The sequence below is a fragment of the Anabrus simplex genome, chromosome 2 (genome assembly GCF_040414725.1).
Source record: "Anabrus simplex isolate iqAnaSimp1 chromosome 2, ASM4041472v1, whole genome shotgun sequence".
Classification (NCBI taxonomy): domain Eukaryota; kingdom Metazoa; phylum Arthropoda; class Insecta; order Orthoptera; family Tettigoniidae; genus Anabrus; species Anabrus simplex.
Window position 1 is genome coordinate 1,202,468,070 of NC_090266.1, and position 19,905 is coordinate 1,202,487,974.

General features: G+C 37.8%; 1 protein-coding gene across 1 annotated transcript in view; it reads left to right on the forward strand.

The window, feature by feature from the left end:
• Positions 1-19,905, forward strand: part of Oseg2 (intraflagellar transport protein Oseg2) — an 892,258-nt gene that overhangs the window by 418,575 nt on the left and 453,778 nt on the right. The window contains exons 15-16 of the mRNA XM_067142201.2: positions 1,914-2,116; positions 9,454-9,611. Of these exons, the coding sequence (XP_066998302.2) occupies positions 1,914-2,116; positions 9,454-9,611 (361 nt within the window). The remainder of the gene's footprint in view (positions 1-1,913; positions 2,117-9,453; positions 9,612-19,905) is intronic.

Sequence of the window (19,905 nt, forward strand, 5' to 3'; positions counted from 1 at the left end):
TATAAGAATGAGAAAAAAGTCATGTAGGAACGATCGCTTGAATAATAACACAAAAGGGAGTCATAAAAGAAAGGACGACTCACTTTACATCAGATGCTCTAATATCGCAGAGTCGGAAGAAAACTAAATGTGAAGGCCTACAATATAGACAGCTCATAAAATTGAACAACAACAACATTACATTGACCATTGTTTGTTGTGACATGCTTTGTGTATTCTGCTGCTATTTATCTCCAATAGATGAGATTACTGCTGCGTACTTAGTATAACAGCCTGCTTGAATATTGGCGGGAAGTAGCTGGGGAGTTAGATCTCTCTCTCTCGCTCTCTCTCTCTCTCATTTAGCATGCGATTCCTCTGGTTCATAAATTTTCGGATACTACTGGTACGTAATTAACTGGATCATCATAGAATTCCAGCTATTCAATCCCTACTCTGAGACAGTGATTGGAATGAGTAGTGTGCACACTTAAATGGAATAACCACGAACCTACTACGTTGGCGTAGCAGCGAGAGAGGTAATATTACGTGGCGCGTTCCAGGTCGAGGATAGGGGGGTCCTAACCGGCTTGCCGGCGGACTTGAGCGAAATAAAATAGCTCTCGTGGACCAAACACACACCCCTGTGTGTGGGGTATGCAGGTAAAGAATACACCCAAGATATCCTCTGCCTGTCGTAATAGGCGACTAAAAGGGGCAACCTAGGGATGTTTGAATTAGAACCAGGAGACTACTTATAATTAGTACCACCACGCTGGGTCGCTTTTACTTGCGCGTAGTACCACTATGTTAGGTACACAATATATTTGTGACTAGTAACAACAGCGTGTGAATCAGGGTGAGTTTTACAGTACCTGTGATTAGTACCACTCTATGAGTGACACCATGCGTGTGCCTTGCCTATGGTTAGTAGCCACTATGTGAAGAACAGCACATTTTGAATTCTGGTCAGTGGATGATTTTGGACTTTTAAATTGTCAATACATTTCGTCGCATTTTGTACCATTAGGGGCCGATGACCTAGATGTTAGGTTCCTTTAAACAACAAGCATCATCATAAGTAGAATAATGACACAGGAGTGTTAGTGGCTGTCTGCGGCCTGGTCATTCTAGCTCTGAAACTTTGAAGGTTAGATCGAAACTGGTGCTTTACTTTAAAAGTGAGAAAATGTGCTGTTTTTCATGTTATCAAATATTTCATAAGACAACATTACTTTTAATCGTGACATTCATACTGACATCATTTTAACGACCTATGTTGACTTCAGTTGGGAAAACTATAAGGACAGTCTTTCTCAAAATTCCATAGCGAAGGATGGGTACAACAGCTAGTTATTTGATACAAATAGCATTGTGCTTCGCATAATAGCGCGGGCATTTTAGAGCATGACCGACACATACGTGTGGAGCATGAGTTCATACTATTTTCGGAAGGCTTATTAGAGACTGATAATCTCACTCACATACTTCTTGTGAGGGAATAGAGGTGTGTTATTTTCAGCCTTGTAGCCTCGTATAGCAACAGTCGGGTTTTGATACTATAAGTGTTACATATGTATCATAGTATTGTATTGCGCAAGACATGTAGATTAAGCTGTTTTGACCAATTGTATCTCCCGATTTTTCCTGATTTTCATATCAAAATCTCCTGATTTTTGGTTTTTAAAAGTTGGCAGGTATGTATATGTCAGCCAAGATGCCTGATAAAGGACTTTACCAGTGTGTGGGCTGATGACTCAAACGCACAATACACATTGAATCTAGGGATCTAAATGTTGCTCAAAGTAGGTTTGTATTTCAGCATCTTCCTAGAATAGGTTTCTTCAATTTATTTGTCTCTTGCATCTTTCCTTGATAAATCTCTCCCCCTGTATAATTTCCTTATTGAATGTATTCTGTTGATCTGCTTTTAGGATAATGATCCAGAAGAAGGAATTGCTGAATGATAAAGAGCTAACTGAAATAATTCTTGATACATTGAAAAAGAAGAAAAATTATGAAATAGCCGGGCAAATTTATGAAGAGCTTAATGAAAAGGAATTGGCCTTCCAGATGTACTCTGCTGGTTCAGCTTTTGCCAAGGCTATTGAACTTGCCCGCAAACTGTCCCCTACAGGTATGTTCTTGTCAGCCATCTAATATTATCCTTGCTATTAGCCACTTCATTAGTAACGTTCTGTATCATGCTGTTGCTATCATTGACTCTTTTATTTCTCATTGCTACTTTATGAATTTTCCGTGGTGTTTTTCTTGGCTTCTATGAATATGAAAGTTTTAAGAATTCATTAACATCTGAAGATAATTTTAAAGAGCTTCCTATTATTTTATCATTACTTTCTCACAACTCACTTTCCTTCTAACAGCATTCATCTGGCAGCTGTCGTGGTTCTGTTAGCTGTTAATGTTTTTCCCACTAAATGCATTCTTTACCCACATCTCTGTATTAGATAAACTTTTAGAGGTAGCAGTTTTTGTTCCAGTATTGGAGCATTTGTTGGAGGTATAGCACTATTTTTTGGTCTCAGTTTTAATTGAATCCAAATTATACAATGAGTTGGTGAGGTTTATTTTTCAGTTGTCAGACTGCTTGTATCTTTGGTGAAGTGATCCTTTCAAATAGCATTCTCTAGCTCCAATGAAGAAAGCCAGGCAATACAGTTGACCATGAGACACTCCAATATCAATCACACAGAATATTTATTTTGCCATGTGGCAGAATCATAAGGAATTACAAAACAAATGCAAAGTATATACTATACCCTTTTTGCCGGCTGCATGAGTATCTTTCCAATATCAGAGTATCTGTGTTTAGTAAGTGTGGATGAAGAATTTTTTAATCAGGTTTTGATCAGATTATTAAAAGTAATAAGCCATGGCAGACTTTGTTAGAAGCAGGTTGACATTCATCTACCATTTATTAGCAATTGCTTAGATATTTAGCCAGGCTGAGTGGTTCTAACCGTTGAAGCGCTAGCGTACTGACCCCAACTTGGCAGGTTCGATCCTGGCTCATTCCGGTAGTATTTGAAGGTGCTCATATATGAGAGGGTATCGTAAAGTTTTAATTATCACCTTTAACATTTGTTTATAGAACATTTGTTTTGATTTGTAGTCGTTAACTCTTCTCTACGTTGTCATCATCTGGATTCACAAATTTTCCCCAGTATTTCTTGACCTTCTGAATACCATTATTATAAAAGTCTGCTTTTTGTACCTTAAACCACTCTTTGACTTCACGAATGATGTCATCTGTGTTGTCAAATTAGCAATCCCATAACAGATTTTTCCTTTCTGGTCACTTGGTGCGATGTCAGGAGAATAAGACGAATGCTGCAAGACTTCAAAGTCACACACCCTGGTTTTGTGAATTGCAACTTGAGAGGAGTGAACTAGTGCATTGTAAGCTAGGAGTTGAAGGCCTCTGGAAACCATACTGCAGCGTTTCTGAATTAGAGCATTTTGCAACTTTTGCAGACGATTGCTGTAGTATGCACCAGTGATAGTTTTACCCCATTCAAGGTAATCTGTGATGATCACTTTATGACAATCCCAGGACAATCAGGAACTCTGAAAAGCAGTGGTAAAAGGGGCTCTGGGGAAGATGCAGCAGGTAGTCATGCTACTTAGGTTCCAAAATGGGTAAATAAAATAAAATTAAAAATGCAATGTAAATTTTAATTTTATAGCAGTTTTATAGTATTATTTGAAGTAATTCCACATACTATATATGAGTTGACTATGTTTGTAAGTACAGGAGATATTTTAAGTAGAATATTGTAAACAATATAAATTTATTAAATATGAGCTGTGTGTTCAATAGAAAAAATTTTAGAGTAAATTGTATAATACTGTATTCTAGGAAAATGTCTTTTCTTGTTAATTTAAAATTTAGTGCTTGATAATAATGTATTTTAGTGTACCATTTGCCACTGAGGTAGTCACCTCATTTCCAAATAAAGTGGTTTGATTTGAAAACTGACAGCATAACCTTCCCTGCTGACTTTTGCACCTTTGCCTTTTTGGCTCGTCTGAGAGGGACTTGTGACCAGTTTGAAAATTTATTTTCCACCTCACAGTAGTGTCATAAGATGGACAATCATTTCCATACACTGCCTTCATACCATCATGCATTTCCCAGCTCTATTGCCCTTCAAATGCAGGAACTTTATCATACTGCGAGCCTCAAGGCCTGCTCCCACCTAGTGGAATGGAATGGAATCGAACCAAACAGAATTTGCTTTTAACATGCGTTTAAATGGGAGATAGAGATCGCCACAAGTCGAATCAAACCGAACTGAATGGAACAGGATTCTCTGCCAAGAATATTTTTTGACTAGCGGAGTGGAATCGAACAGAATTATCAAGATTCGTGCAACTTCGTAGACGGTCGGGTCGAGATCTTACGGACGACCATTTGGTGGCAAATGTGTATCGCCTTCAGCTGGAAAGTCAGCTGTTTCTTGGATACGGTCGCGAACGTTCTGTTTTGTGTTAGTTTATTTAATTTATTAATACAAGACACGGTAAACTTATCAGTTTAATTCAAAAATATAATTTCCTCTACTACAAGACCCACGAACATTACTACAACAACATAAAAAAATAATGCCTGGGAGGAAATAAGCAAGGCGATGAAAAACCAAACTTTCTGGAATATGCAGTTTTGTGGTAGATTACTGTAGACTATATACAATTTATTTCATAATTTTTGTTGACTTCATCACAAAATCATGTTATGTTGGAGTCCACATACAGTATATCAGAACGATAATTGACATCACATCTCGCATGGTTATTATATTTACAGTGAACGATTTCTAAGTGGCATTCCCTAGGTTTCAAACTGTCGTATGTGTGTTCCTAACAAACAGTAAGCTACTGTATACTAAATTGCTCTGTTGTGGACAATAAATACACTTCCCGGTCTTTAATTAATGTTACAGAGAGTTTCTGTGTGGTTAGGGCCGCCGCGTAGGTGTGAGTTTTCATTTGGGAGATAGCGGGTTCGAAACCCAGTCGGCAGCCTTGAAGATGGTTTTCCGTGGTTTCCCCATTTTCACACCAGGCAAATGCTTGGCCTATACCTTAATTAACGCCACGGTCCTAGCCCTTTCCTATGCCTTCGTCGCCATAAGACCTATCTGTGCCGGTGCGACGTTAAGCAAATTGTAAAAAAATAATGTTGAGGCTACCTCGATTAATGATTTCATCCTGCCACAGGACACAATCTGCTGCATTAAAGTTGTTTTAAAAATGATCACGGACTCCCAATGCACCTGAGGTAGCATTTCCTCCTGTAAAATTGAACTTTTCTGTTAAATTCTACTATCTGAAATAGTCGTTGAAATTGCAATACAGTAACTCTGAAGTAGGCCTACCATTGCAACAAGCATTCAAATAAGTTTGAATACTCTTCTTTCGGTTCACTTGTTAATTTCATGCACCCAGAAACTTCTCCGATCTCTTGTATTTTTCTGCCTCCTCACACATTCTATCAGACCGTCCATTGCTGGCCTGAAGTTTCCCGTAGAATCCCGTTTGATTCTGTTCCGCTAGACGTGAGCGGTCGAGTGGAAATTTCGGCTGTTCGGTTTGATTCGATTCCACTAGGTGGGAGCGAGCCTTCAGTCTTCTCCGTCTTACACTTCAGTCATTTCTGGCACTGACTGTAAAAGCAAGAAAGGACATCATGAGCTGATTTTCTAAGCATCCTGCACTTAAGGACCAATGATAACATTAACAAAATTTCATCAGTATACCATAACAACTTCCGGGCGATCATTAGAATTTTACAATACCCCTCCGTACGTAGACCGTATGTCGGCAGATTTACTGGCACGTAAAAGAACTCCAAAAAAAAAAAAAAAAAAAACCTGACTCCATGACAGTACAGCCCTGAAGGGCATTGGCCTACCAAGTGACCGCTGCTCAACCTGAAGGCCTGCAGATTACGAGGTGTCATGTGGTCAGCACGATGAAGTAAAAGAACTCCTGCAGGACTAAATTCCGGCACGTAGGCATCTCCAAAAACTGAAAAAGTTAGTGGGACGTAAAACAACATATTATTTTTATTATTAGATATTTTAATTACAAAGAAAATCCATATCTAATTACGATTATGGAAATGATGTCTATATTAATTTAAATGATACGATCAATCCAGCCTAACACAAACTAATGCATCTCATAAGAAAAATGATCCTGACTGTTAAATAATTTAGTTACATCATTATGGTCTGGAAAGTTCCTTATTTCTTTGAAAGTGAGTTGATATCCATCACTGATTTGCTAGGCCTGTCGTGACTTCAACAGAGCCCTGCCACTAAATAAAAACTACCTGTGGTATATTTCTTCATGAAAAATTATCACACCCTGACCAAGTATGACGTCAACGAAGTTAAAGGATGTGGTTTCTTTGTACTTCATGTTGTAACTGATAATGATTACCATAAGACCAATGTGGTTATGGTGAAACAATTTTCTACAAGCAAGCAAATGAAGAGCGTTGTGGCTCATCCAAAAATTCTAAGTCGGCTGCTATTTTTATCCTTTGACCTTTGTCATATTCTTAAGAATCCAAGATCACAGTTGCTGGAAAGAACTATGTTTTATGTGCAGGAAGATATAATGGGGGCATACATAAGAAGTCTCTACGAGCTTCAGTCTACAGACACAGTGAAGCTTGTCGAATTTTTTAATAGGAAACATTTTCTCCCTATATATTTTGAGGAAATGAACATCAAGAAAATATTTTCTCCTAAACTTGGTCTTAAGTTTTTAAAGGACAGTCAACCATCATCCTTGAATCCATTCTCCACAGCAGGGACTACCGCAACATATATGGAAAAGGTGTACAAATGTTTCACTCTTCATGATGTATGTAGCACTACTCATCATGTTAGGGTAGGGTATTTAGACCTTATGGCATTCTCCTCCATTAGCGATGAGAGGCTTCAATGGTTAGATAACCATTTTGTAGTGAAGAAGGTCATGGCTGAGGTACCCTGCGCTACTCCAGAAGGCAAGGTGATCACTACAGCTGTCATTATGCTCTTGTGGACCTCATTATTAAGTGCGACATGAACTCCACATTCCATTAACCAACCTCTGTGTTTATAGCACTCTTTTGTATGATACAAAAGTTCATAGAAAGTTCTACTTTTTTTTTGTTTTGTTTTACTTGGAGAAATATTTACTATTTGCTTTGTAAGTTAGTAGCTTCCTCACGTGCACTGAAAGTTAAATGCATTCCACTTCAATGATCTGCAAGAACTTAATTCCAGTTATTAGCGGTGTACAGCTTCAGCAATAATGGAAATGTTTCAGAAACCAAAATACTTAAATAGCAAACCTTTAAGCCGCAATGTTCTGCGTGTGTGACGTTACCTGCTTTGACTAAAGACCTGCTGAAGCTAGTGTTCAGGAGTCAGCTGTCAGTGCCAAACGGAGAAATCTGCAACTACAACTTATAACGAGCCAGCAGGCACATTAACGAGGCTTAAGGGACATCGTAGCAGGCTATAGATATACAAAGTTTTTAAATGTTCCTTTGATGATTGCCATAGTAACTCCCCATAGAGTTAATTGTTGGCTTGTTCACACAACCAGCAATGATATTTCCCTAATTTTTCACTTTTTTGGTAAAATATATTGATTCAAGGTTATAAATTTCATAGTTGGTTCTGTATTAAGATTACACACAGAATAAATACAGATTTTTTTTTTTTAATCCACCTTCTCAATACTTGACAATCATGCGATGTTTACAAAAACATTACAATGTGCTATTACACGGTACTAGTTTCGGTCCTATAAGAACCATCATCAGCCTAGCCAAGATACATAAGTGTATACTATAGTCCTAAAACAGAGTTATGCGGTGCGATGAGAGATGAAAGAATGGACTGGGAATGTGGTGGAATGATATACATATACAATGGTGAAATTATGAACTGTTATAGATGTAGCAAAGTTATGTTGAACAGTGACAAATAAAATCTTTTGGTGTATGTCTCGTAAAATTACAATTACAATTTTACAATTTTATTTTTTGAGTATATATATAATATATTATATATATAAAATAATTTTATTCAATTTTGAGGTAATTGTTGTTTAATTATACAGGTAATATAATTGATCTTTTATCAAGTAATCTTAACATGCATCCAACACACCTGAAGCGTACTCCATTTGAGATTATACAAATACCTTTTCTTGTATCCCCCTGCTTGCTTCTTTTACATCTCTATTACCAAATGTAGTGCCCGATAAATGCCTCTTTGACCACATCCTGTATGATGCCTTTCCTAGTGAAATATACCACTCCCTAATATGACTCACAAATATCTCCATTGATCCTTAAGAGTGATCTATTCCCCACCCATTTTGTAATCACCCACTATCCTGCTTGTCTTGCTCCCAAAGCATTAACATTGTCATCCTGATTGAGTCCATCTGGCCTTATGGCTGGACAGCAGTCATCTTAGTAGTCCATAGGCCTCGGTGGTTATATTTGCCACAGAATGTTGAGATATTCTCCAGTTAATATTTTTTTTCTGATCATGTGTAGAAGGATAGGAATGTGAATAGGAACTCTTCATATGATAAACTTGGTGATAGGTCAGTATTGGAAGAGGGAGCAACAGATTTGAGAGATGAGTAGAAACATGAATACACAAATGGACAAGGACTATCTCACAGCTTCATACACTGCCTTCTTCACAGATATAGGTCTTCTCCACCTCAACCCTAGTTGTTCACCTGTTTCTTCTTAGCCTCATAGCTCAATTCTGCTTCCCTGCTTTATGAGAAGGGCTTTTTTTCAATACTCATTGAGAGGCTATCTTGACGGATCTTCAGTCTTGATGTGAGAAGTATAAGATAAGGAAAAAGCTGGAGAAGTATGGAAAAAAGAAATACAAAAAGATAAAGATGAATACTGATGGTAAGATTCCATTATAATCTGAAGATTACCCGTTATATGCCACTGTGCAGTTATTATGCTTTTGTACTTACAGAGTCTGATACCTATCCCCGTTGTAATGGGTACATGTTCAGGACAGTATGGGAGCCTGTGTTCTTTGCCTCTTCACTCTGTCTTTTAAACAAATCTTTTTTTCATCAAGATCATTTCAGAACATAATTCAAATCATCCTTATTTTGTGAATGGTTTTACTGAATGCTTTAACTTACTTATGAGGCAAATGAGACATTCTCAAACATACGGTCCATATGGAATTCGGATCTCCATCAGAGATTTCATTTAAGGCACCAGTTCTACCATATGTAGATGTTTATATTTCATATGTGAGATGTACACTGTGGTGGATTAGGTCCTTATTTTACTTGTCTGTTCTAACTAATGCTTTCACGTTCAACAAGTTCAGTTAATTTATCTTGCATCATTGTCAGGAAGGTTTGTGCTAAATATGTTACACTGTGTTATTACAGAAGTTGTACTTCTTGAGGAAAAATGGGGTGACCACCTAATGAGTCACCAGCAACAAGAAGCAGCCATTAATCATTACATCGAAGCTGGTTTACTATTAAAGGCCCTTGGAGCTGCAATAATTGCCTACCAGTGGAAGAAGGCTGCTGAAATTATACAGGTAATATAATTGTCTGTCTGTATATTTTGAATTTTCAGATATTCTTTGTTCTTGTTTTTTCTTTTTGCAAGTTGTTTTATGTCGCACCGACACAGATAGGTCTTATAGCGACATTGGGTTAAAAGGTCCAGGAGTGGGAAGGAAGCAGTGTGCCCTTAATTAAGGTATAGTCCCATTTGCTTCATGGGAAAATCATCTTCAGACTGACGACAGTGCGGTTCGAATCCACTATCTCCTGAATTGCAAGCTCACTTCTGTGTCCCCCTAACCGCACAGTCAACACTCTTGGTCTTTGTTTCTATGTTGGTCAAGATGTATAATAATCATTTCCACCTTCAGGGCCATTTTTATCTATTTGAAGTGACTCAGCATCATGCCAAATTTATTGAAATGATTGACATGAAAGTTGGTATTTGTATAGAAGGTGTACAGGAAAGAAAACTAGGCTAGAAATCTTTACAATATTCCTAACAAGGGAAAGATCAACAAAACTATCATAAACTTAATGGTAGTAATCATTTTTGTCATAAAATAACTTTGACATACTTAACCCATTCGCCTCACATTTAAATACCATAGGAGTTCATTAAGAAATCACATTTAAATACCGCTCTACGGCCGTCGTCATCACACTATTATTTAGAAAATATACAAAACCAACCAGTAAATATTCCTTTCTGAAAATTTGCATGCATGATAACGAAGTAATAAACTTACCAATGCCGCTATTTTAGTACGTCTGCTGGGTGTGGTACACCTCAAAACATTCTTCTAAGTGAAGAGCTACGCCACACTTTTTGCACTGCCAGCAACTTTTGCTTCTTTTACCCCGGCTGTAGCACACAACACACCTTCGTGTGACTTTTGATTTCTTCTCTGTAGGGGGAATACGCATGGGAAAGTGGGGCCCATGATTTAGCTTGTAATCTGGTGGGAGTGGTGCTCGCTGAAGGTCGACCTCGAACCGAGTACTCCGGCAACTGAACAGTCTCTAGTAGCTGCTGTGCAATGCTAGTTCGGAAGTCCATGTAGCTCGTCTTTCTGCTAGCAGCGATCTTGTGATACACAATGAAGGAATTGAAAATGCACATATCTAGGAGGTAAAAGAATATTTTCTTGTACCCTTTCACTGTGCGTCGCATGACGGGAAACAGAGCTGTAACCTGATCCTGAAGGTCAACACCACCCATCCCCTTCTGGTATTCAAGGCCACACTTGGGCTTTATCACTTCTTCCCTTGGGGTTTGTCCTCTCTTTTGTCTGAGTTTGCCTGTCTCTGTGTTTAGTGGTGAGAAAGCAAACATCCTTTTTATCTTTCCACTTCACACACAACATACTGTTGGCAGCCCACGTCTCATACTCTCCACGTTTTAGTTTCATCTTACTGACATCGCGAGGCATGTCTTTTCGGTTCTGTCTAACAGTTCCAATTACATTCATCTGCTTGTCGTTTAGCCTTTTGAATAAATCTGGGGAAGAATACCAGTTATCTAAAAACAATGTATGTCCTCGGCCTAACAAGGGTTCACACATGTTGAGAACAACGTTTGTACTTGCTGGCAGACTTGGATCTGTTACATCATCACCTACATAAATTTTGAAAGATAGACAGTAGCCAGAACTTGATTCACAAATTTTGTAAATTTTTATTCCAAACCTAGAACGTTTAGACCTATTACACTGGACATATGAAATGCGGCCTCTGAATTTCATTAGACTTTCATCTAGAGCAATGTCTTGTGAAGGTAAATATAATTCTGAAAATTTGGAGCAGAAATGTTGTATTATAGGTCTAATATTTCTTAGTTTGTCACTACTATCGACTTGTTCATCGTCAACAAAATGTAAAAATCGTGAAATTATAATAAATCTTCCCCTGCTCATGGTTTCACGAAAAATAGGAGTGTTTATACACCTGTTTTTACTCCAGTATAACTGTATTCTTGACTTTCGCATTTGAGACATTAGTATAACTAACGCAAAATATGCCCTAATTTCGTCGGGTGTAGTCTCAAACCATTTGTCATCGTCTTTCAAATTTTTCTGGCAGGATTGCTCAACTGTTCTGCTGCATATGAATTTGTCTTGACAGATATTTTGTCAAACAAAGGGTCCATGTATTCACAAAAAACTGAGAGTTCAGATAGTGGCTGCGTATCAAACTTTTTCAATAAGTTTTCACTAACCCCACTGTATTCACTGAACTTATGTACAACAGGTTTATTGTCACTTTTTGTCCAGTTCCAGTCAGTCAAGTTAGTCTGTGCCGAGGTATGAGCTCGTTTCGAAAGACTCAGCACACCGCCGTTATCTGCATCACTTTCCGTGTCATCAGAACTATTATACACATCGCTAGTACTCGAACTAAGGACTTCAGGGTCTATTTTGTCGTCACAAACACCACTGCCTTCAATATCACTCTCTAAAACACTATCTATTAGCTTCCGTATTCCTTCTTCATCAACACCAGCACACCTGCTTGACGCCATGATGGCAACTGACAAGAGCGAATTTATATGGAGAAAGATTCTCTTATCTCATGTTCCGGAAGTGTGTGAGAACCCGGTGAAAGGGAAAAAACCAAAGCCACATGTGTAAACTTCAGCTCAGAATGCATACAAGCGGTGTCTGTGGGTTAGTGACTGAACTACATGGATTAATGTACAGCTGTGCATCGCCGCGAGCAGAGCTCGTCATTTGATTCATATGCCACGAATAACTATGACGAGCTAGGGTCGTCAAATGATGCGATTGGGTTAAAGATAGTAATTTATTGCTGTAGTTTTAAATGGAACATCGTGTATCAAAGGCTTTAATTGCAATGAAACATAGTAGGTTGTTTAATTTAGATACCAGAACATCACTGCATGCCTTCTGTATAAGAAATAAATCAACAGATGTTACATATAACTGTCTATTTCTCTCGTAGCATTTTTCAATTATTGTACCTGGTGTATACTGAAAATCTGATCTTGGTATCGCCTCAGTGGTTTGAAACCGCACTGGTTTCCATCCTACTTTCTATCAACCACTGATTGCATCCTCCCTTCCAAAATACCACTGAACACCTTGTCTGGTATATTCTTCAATGAGATACGTTAATAGTTGCTGCAGTCTTTCCTGTTCACTTGGCTTGTAGATAGGTGCGGTTACTGGTTTTATCCAACTAGGAGGTACTGCACTAACATTCCATGCTACAGTAATCTTATCACTCTATTATTACTCCCTGCCTTCCACTATGTTCCACCATTTCAGGTCCAATTTCATCTATTTCTGCTGCTTTTCGACAACGGATTTTATTCTTTCCATTTCCTCAAACGTAATTTCAGTAACATTATCCTCTTCCTATTTAGCTCGGTCATTCACAACGTCAATAGAAATTATGTTGGGAAAATGTTCAAAATTCACTTCCTTATTCCCTGCCATTCTAATATTCTTTATTTCTGTTCAGAAAGTTTTCGCTGCTGCTTGACAAATCCTTTCCAGGTTATTACTGAAATCTTCCTGCAATCTCTTCTTTGTTTCAACAATTATTTGTTCATTCTGTTTCATTCACCTGGGTAGAATTTCCTGTCTGCTTCAGTTCTTATTTGGTGCCATTTTTGATACACTTTCTGTTTACATTTACAAGCTTCTCTCACTTAATCATTCCACCAAGAATTTTTGTCTTTCCCCCACTTTAGACATAGTTCTTCTGGGCATTCCCTTGCTATTTTGTACTCCAGCATCCCTGTATGCCACCCTTTCTCTTTCTGTATCCTGAACCTGCTTACTGTGTACAATAGAGTCTTGCAAATCTGAGTCTCGGAAATCCAAAATTCTGTTAAATCCGGCTGTTATTTGAATTTTTATCGCAAATTTAAAATGAGTCTTTACAACATTTCATTCCCTACTTTCCCGCCATGTCGTCATACTGTGCCCCCCTCCCCCCTACTGCTGAAATCACACGCGTGTTTGTTATCACATCTTCTCTCATCTCCACCGGTAGAGAATGCGCCTGCACCCACTCACTGCTTGTCTGTCTGACTTGCTACATAGAACAGTGTACAGTACGTAGTGGTTGTTAGCAGTGCTGCTGTACATTGGATCATGATGGACAGTAAAAGCAACTGGAAGTTTGTATTGTTATAAGTGAAATTAGAAGTTAAAAAAAAAAAACCTTGATTATGGGGAGACAATTAAAATGCTAGCAGTTGAATACACAGTTGGAGAAGTGACCTTTGGTGATAAGCAATGCAATAGACATTACCTGGAAAAGTATTCTTCTGGTAGGTACTCAGAAAATGCTTCTGATAGAAAATGCACGAGGAAGTCTGAATGTAAAAATGTGAGTGAGCCATTGTTTTTGTGGTTTAGTCAACAGAGGCAGAAGGGAAGTCCAATATCTGGAGCAATGTTACAACGAAAAGCGTTGCTTTTTAGAAATGAATTTAAGGAAGGAAAGGACGATTATAGTGCGATTGTAAGCTATAAGAATAAAATTTACTGTGTCCACCTATTCAATACAATTATATTCTGTAGCGATTAAATCCTACATGAATTACATATACTAATTAGGTACAGGTTTTGCCTTAGGTTTGGGCATCTTCAGCCTAATAATCTTAACGTCAAATCCTTAATCCAGTTAAACATTTGAACTTAAAACTAAACACAATGGTCTGATGCTAAAAAAAATTTTATACAAAAAAGTTGTGCTTCAGGTGATGTTTACATAGGTTTAAAATGTGTGCATTAAATTAAAACCCAGACTTTGTGACAGGGAAGCAGTTGAAACTATCATACATTGACTAAAAATTGTCCAAAGTGCAAATTGGAACTTCACCAACTATTGGATGAATTATTAGGTTGATAGTTTGTAAAAATGTGTTCATCCAAAGGTGCTTATGATCACCTATGTCGTAAGTACGGCAGCTACAAAACCGGAACCGTGGTATATTGTCAGTCTTGTTGAGCTTGAATATCCCATTAGGATGAAGCAAGGTTGGATGGTACTATTTTAGAAGTTAAAATCGTGTATGTTGGAAAATGTTGTCATTATCATCCATTACTCAGGTGCTCATCTGATAAAATGTTTCTTGGGATTTTTGTGTCGTTCTTTTCGGATTAATGTTCTCGTTGGTACTTTGTTCCACCCTTGGGATGATTTATGAGTATTGTCTGTAATTGAATAAGAGAAAAAGAATTTTAGAATTACGAATGTAGAGCCCGCTTAATAGTTATAAAGATAACAGTGTAATATCCCATAATTGTAGTGGACTTGCTTATTCAGTGGGATGTTAGCTGGATCCACTTGTGCTGGTTGCCTCTGAATGACTAACCTTTTTACTTCTAGTGAAGTATTGATGCGCTAATGGAGGGGTGGAGTCTAGAGGGGAAAAGGGATTGAATTGTGTTATGTGCGCCTGTGTTATTGCTTAGAGAGGCCTTACTCGAATTGGATTGGGTGGGCCTAGCATTAGGCGTGGTAATTGGAACGAATGTGTGCTGTGACTGAAAAATACTGGGGACTTCATTCTGATTTACAGCCTGAATTAACCTTGGAGTTGCCTCATATAACGGATTTTTTGTTGTCAATGACGTCGTTAAGATTATTATCTTTATTATAAGTTTGGTCCAAATAAATGTACAAGTTTTCCATCTCACTCAGTAATTTTCTCTTACCTAGGCTTCTAACAATCGTCAAATCTTTCTCTCTTGAGGTGAATTTTTGTCCCGTTTCACTCATATGCTGGCTCATGGCTGAATACTTGTTATGTATGGGAGCATTGTAGTGTTCGAGATACCTTGTGTAAAAGCTTCTTACTGTTTGACCGAGATACGTGAACCCACACTGTGTACACTTTAATCTATAAACCCCCAGATCTTGAGTAAACGTTGTTATGATTATTGACCTTATTGTGGTTGAGAAATATATTCTGGTTATTATTTACTGTCCTGAAGGCTATGTTGATTTTTTTTTTTTTTTTAGAACATTGGTGATCTGATGAATAGCCGGGCTGTTGTACATAAATGTGGCGTGGCTATTTTTCTTAGATTTATCTGGTACTAGATTGGAAGATAGTCTAATTTTGATCTCATTAATTAAGCAGTTGATCATATTTATTTTAAAGCCATTGAACTGAGCTAATTGTCTTATATAATTTAGTTCTATTTCCATATTTTTTTGGAGAAAGAGGAATTTTTATTGCCCTATATATTAGACTATGTAAGGCGGCTTGTTTTTGGGTCTTAAGGATGCAAGGAAGAATCTGTAATAGTTATGAGTGAATGAGTAGGTTTCTTATAAATTTGAAATTTAAAGGTGTTATTCAAGTGTGTAATTGTTAAATCTAAAAAATTTAAAGAATTTTTGACCTCATCTTCTTTGGTAAATTTGATATTAGGGTCTATTTTGTTTAATGAAACTAATATATCGTCACTATTAGTAGTGTCTTCGTTGATGATCACGAAAGTATCGTCAACAAATATGAGCCATAAACAAATACCCTTTATTTGTGAAATAGTTTTTGTATATTCTATCGAATCCATGTAAATATCCGCTAGCATGCCAGAAAGAGGGTCTCGCATTGCTAAGCCTTTCTGCTGATAGTATTTTCCATTAATAGAGAAGTAATTATTGTTTAGAACAAAATTTAATATCTTCATGAATTCTTCAATTTCCATTTTACTAAGGCCTCTGTGTTTACTGATGTTGTCATGGATAATTCTAACAGTTTCTTTAGTGGGAATGTTTGGGAACATGTTTGTGGTATCGTAAGAACATAAATTATGGTTGGGTTGTAGATCAAACTTCTTCAGTATTTCACAAAGAATTTTTTAGGAGGGATTTATTGTTGAATACATAATGTTTTCTTAAGAAACCACGAATGAATTTTGGTACTTTATAGGTGGGGCTGTTTCTAGCTCTTGCGGTTGGAATATTGGGGTTCATGTTGAAAAGATTTTGTTGCTAGTAGTAGGGCAGTGGGGCTCCCACTGCGGGACAATCAGAGGCCGCGGAGCGGGTCACGTGACTGCTGACTCAGCAGCGCAGGAAATTTGAATTCGACACGCGCGAAATTATAATTTGTAAACAAAGCCACGTGCTCTTGTTTGTAAACAAAGCCACGTGCTTTTTGACAGCTGTCAGCACCTAGTAGTGTAGCAATGCCGATTACCGACTAAGGTCATTGTCCCCTAGTATAGTAGGTGTACAATGCCGATTTGGGGATTTTTGCATAAGAGAGCGAGCCTAAATTTACAGTCGCTATCTTTAGTGGCCTAACTACACTTTCACAGCTAGTTGCCCTTCCTGACTCATACGAGAGCAAGTCTAACCCAAGGGAGGGGCCTAACCTCAGTTTTATGACAAGATGCCCTTTCTGACACTAATTGCACAAGATGGCAGCTATACACAGCTCTTTATGAGACTGCCTAGGGGCGCTTGTGCAAGATGGCTTCTCATGGAGAAAGATGAAGGCTATGGGTGATTGCGCAAGATGGCGGGTATACGTAGGCTCTTACGGAGAAAGATGCTGGCCATGGGAGCTTGCACAAGATGGTGGCTGTACATGGGCTCTTATGGAGAAAGATGACGGCTATGGGCGGTTGTGCAAGATGGCTGCTATACATAGGCTCTTATGGAGTAAGATGCTGGACATGGACGATTGCACAAGATGGCGCCTATACATGGGCTCTTATGAGACGGCCAAGGACGCTTGCGCAAGATGGCGGCTGTACACAGGCTCTTATAGAGAAAGCTAGCGTAGAGACTACTGCGCAAGATGGCAGCTGCTCTTATGAGACGGCTTAAGGGTGCTTGCACAAGATGGCTGCTGTACACACTCTCTTATGGAGAAGGCTGGCTGAGGGGGAACTACTACATAAGATGGCGGCTATATACAGGCTTATATGGAGAAAGGTAGCTTAGAGGCTACTGCAAAACATGGTGGCTATACGTAGGCTCTTATGACCTCCTTCTCCTCCTCCTCCTCCTCCTCTGTCAAGGCATAGCTTTATGTGTCTATCGAACAAGTTTAAACAGGCATTACTATAACAACACGATCTTATACTTAAGGCTAGAGTGAGCACGTGCTATTATTCTGTTTTTAACCTGCAGCGATGAAGTCGTCATAGTTATGCATGTTTAGCCTTGTTCGTTATCAAGGTCACTTATTCAAGCCTTTATAGATAGAATGAGTAGGTGTAAGGAGGCAAAGGGATGCAATAAATACAACATTTTGAATGCAATAAAATATTTATTTACAAAATTATAACGGTGTACTACAACCATTTTTGTTTTGCTGCTGACAAGGTTGTTATGCTCCTTGACAGCATTTTGCGAAGAGGTAGCATGCTTCCAAAATTGAAATGCCTCCTGCAACATTCAAATTAAACAAAGCATTTAATGTTTATGAAATATATTATACAAGGTATGTTTTGCTTTACAAAGAAGATAATGCAGTTCTTACCTTGTTGTTATTCATGTGGTTTGTTCCTTTTCTGAATCATCATCATCATCATCATCATCATCATCATCATCATCATCATCATCATCATGTACTGAAATGAATGGAAAAAGTTCATCAAGACACTGTGTACAGTGTTCAGTCCCTGGATTTGGTCTATCCCAATCATCATCACCATTTTTACCTCAATGCTTGTAATGACGTTGACAGGTTCTGCATAAAGCTACATCGATTGACATCTTACTGTTTAGAAGAAGGATGTCCCAAAAATCATGTATGTAAGGGACAGCGTATGTAGATAAAAATCTTGGCTGTAAATATTGAATGAGATATTTTGGCATCTCATATAAGGTTCTATGTTTATAGAACATCTTAATAGCCTCACTTACTTGTGTGTGATAAATAAGATGTTGTGTATGGGCATGCGAACAGCAAGCATATTGACAGTTTTGTTGGTTATTAACTGTGTACTCTTTCTGTTGAATAGCGGACGATGTTGAAGCACAAACTAATGTTGTTGATAAAGGGTGGTTTATAGTCATGTAACAATATTCGTTAGCGGATGGTAAGTAACATCACTCATATGAATGAGACAATAGGCTGCTGTGTTAACAGGAATGTTTTCAGATGTGTGAAATTCTAAATGAATATCGACAGGAGATTCTTTTATAGATTCTTCATGATGAGAGCAGTCTATAACTTCAATCGGTGCTTTATTTTTAAATCTTGAGGCGAAAATAGCGGACGATCTTCTTTCTGATAATACAATGATGGGAATTTACAAAACATGTCATAGAGCATCCCAAATTTATTTTTCTCAAAATTAATATCCATGTCTTTGTAGGGATATGTAATTTCATTGAGATATAGTCTAACATTTCTTAATTTTCAGTGATCAAACTATGAGCTATCTTTTTCGTGATTGAATTTACGATGGATGGGTTTGAAATCCATAAATAATCCATAATAATATACAAGGGCTTCTCAGTAAAACGTGATGTTTTAACAGCTCAGCTATGCTTGTTTGTAGGTGGTAACACAGGATATTCATGCAGCTCCCAACTTTGGAAACGTATAGGTAATGGTGTATCATTTTCTACAATCTTGAGCAATCAAAGTTTTTCACAATCAGATAATGTTACATGTGGAATCCTCCATAATATATGATGAAGTGTAATTTTCGAGTCTACTGGTGTTTCTGCTGCTTTAAGAGAATTGTAATCACTTTGATCATGGATCAGAATAAGCTGTTGTTTTGCGTTAATTATAACACGTGTAGAGTCTTCTGCGAAGCGAAAAATATGCTTCAATGATAACATACCTGTAAAATTTCCGTCCTCATTAATCGTCCAGTTGTTAGTAGCTTTTGGACACCATCCTGACATCCACAAAAAATTACTTTCTTCATCAGAAAAAGAAGGGTAGTTTCATTGCACTTGTAATACCAACATTCTTCGTTCTATCTGTTTCAATGTTATTTACTTCATATCGCACTTCAGAAAAGAGAAAAGCTAGAGCATGGTTGTTTAGTTGTGATGTGCTTGGTCCACTTCCATCTGACTTATCTAGTCGTCCTTCAACATAGAGGTAGCTTTCGTTTGGTAGGGTGTATACATCTTGCAGATTAATAATTAAGTGAATTTCATTATTGTTATTTAATCCAAACGCAAAAGGTCGATAAGAATGAAGCTCACTTTGTACTACACCTTCACGAGTTTCTACTGTATTCATAATGTCTAGCATTTCTTCCATTTTGTTGTTGTAGCGTATAACCTAAATCTGAGAGTATCTGCTTATGGTTATCTGTTAACTCGATGAGTCTTCGCAAACATGTAGTATGTCTTCGG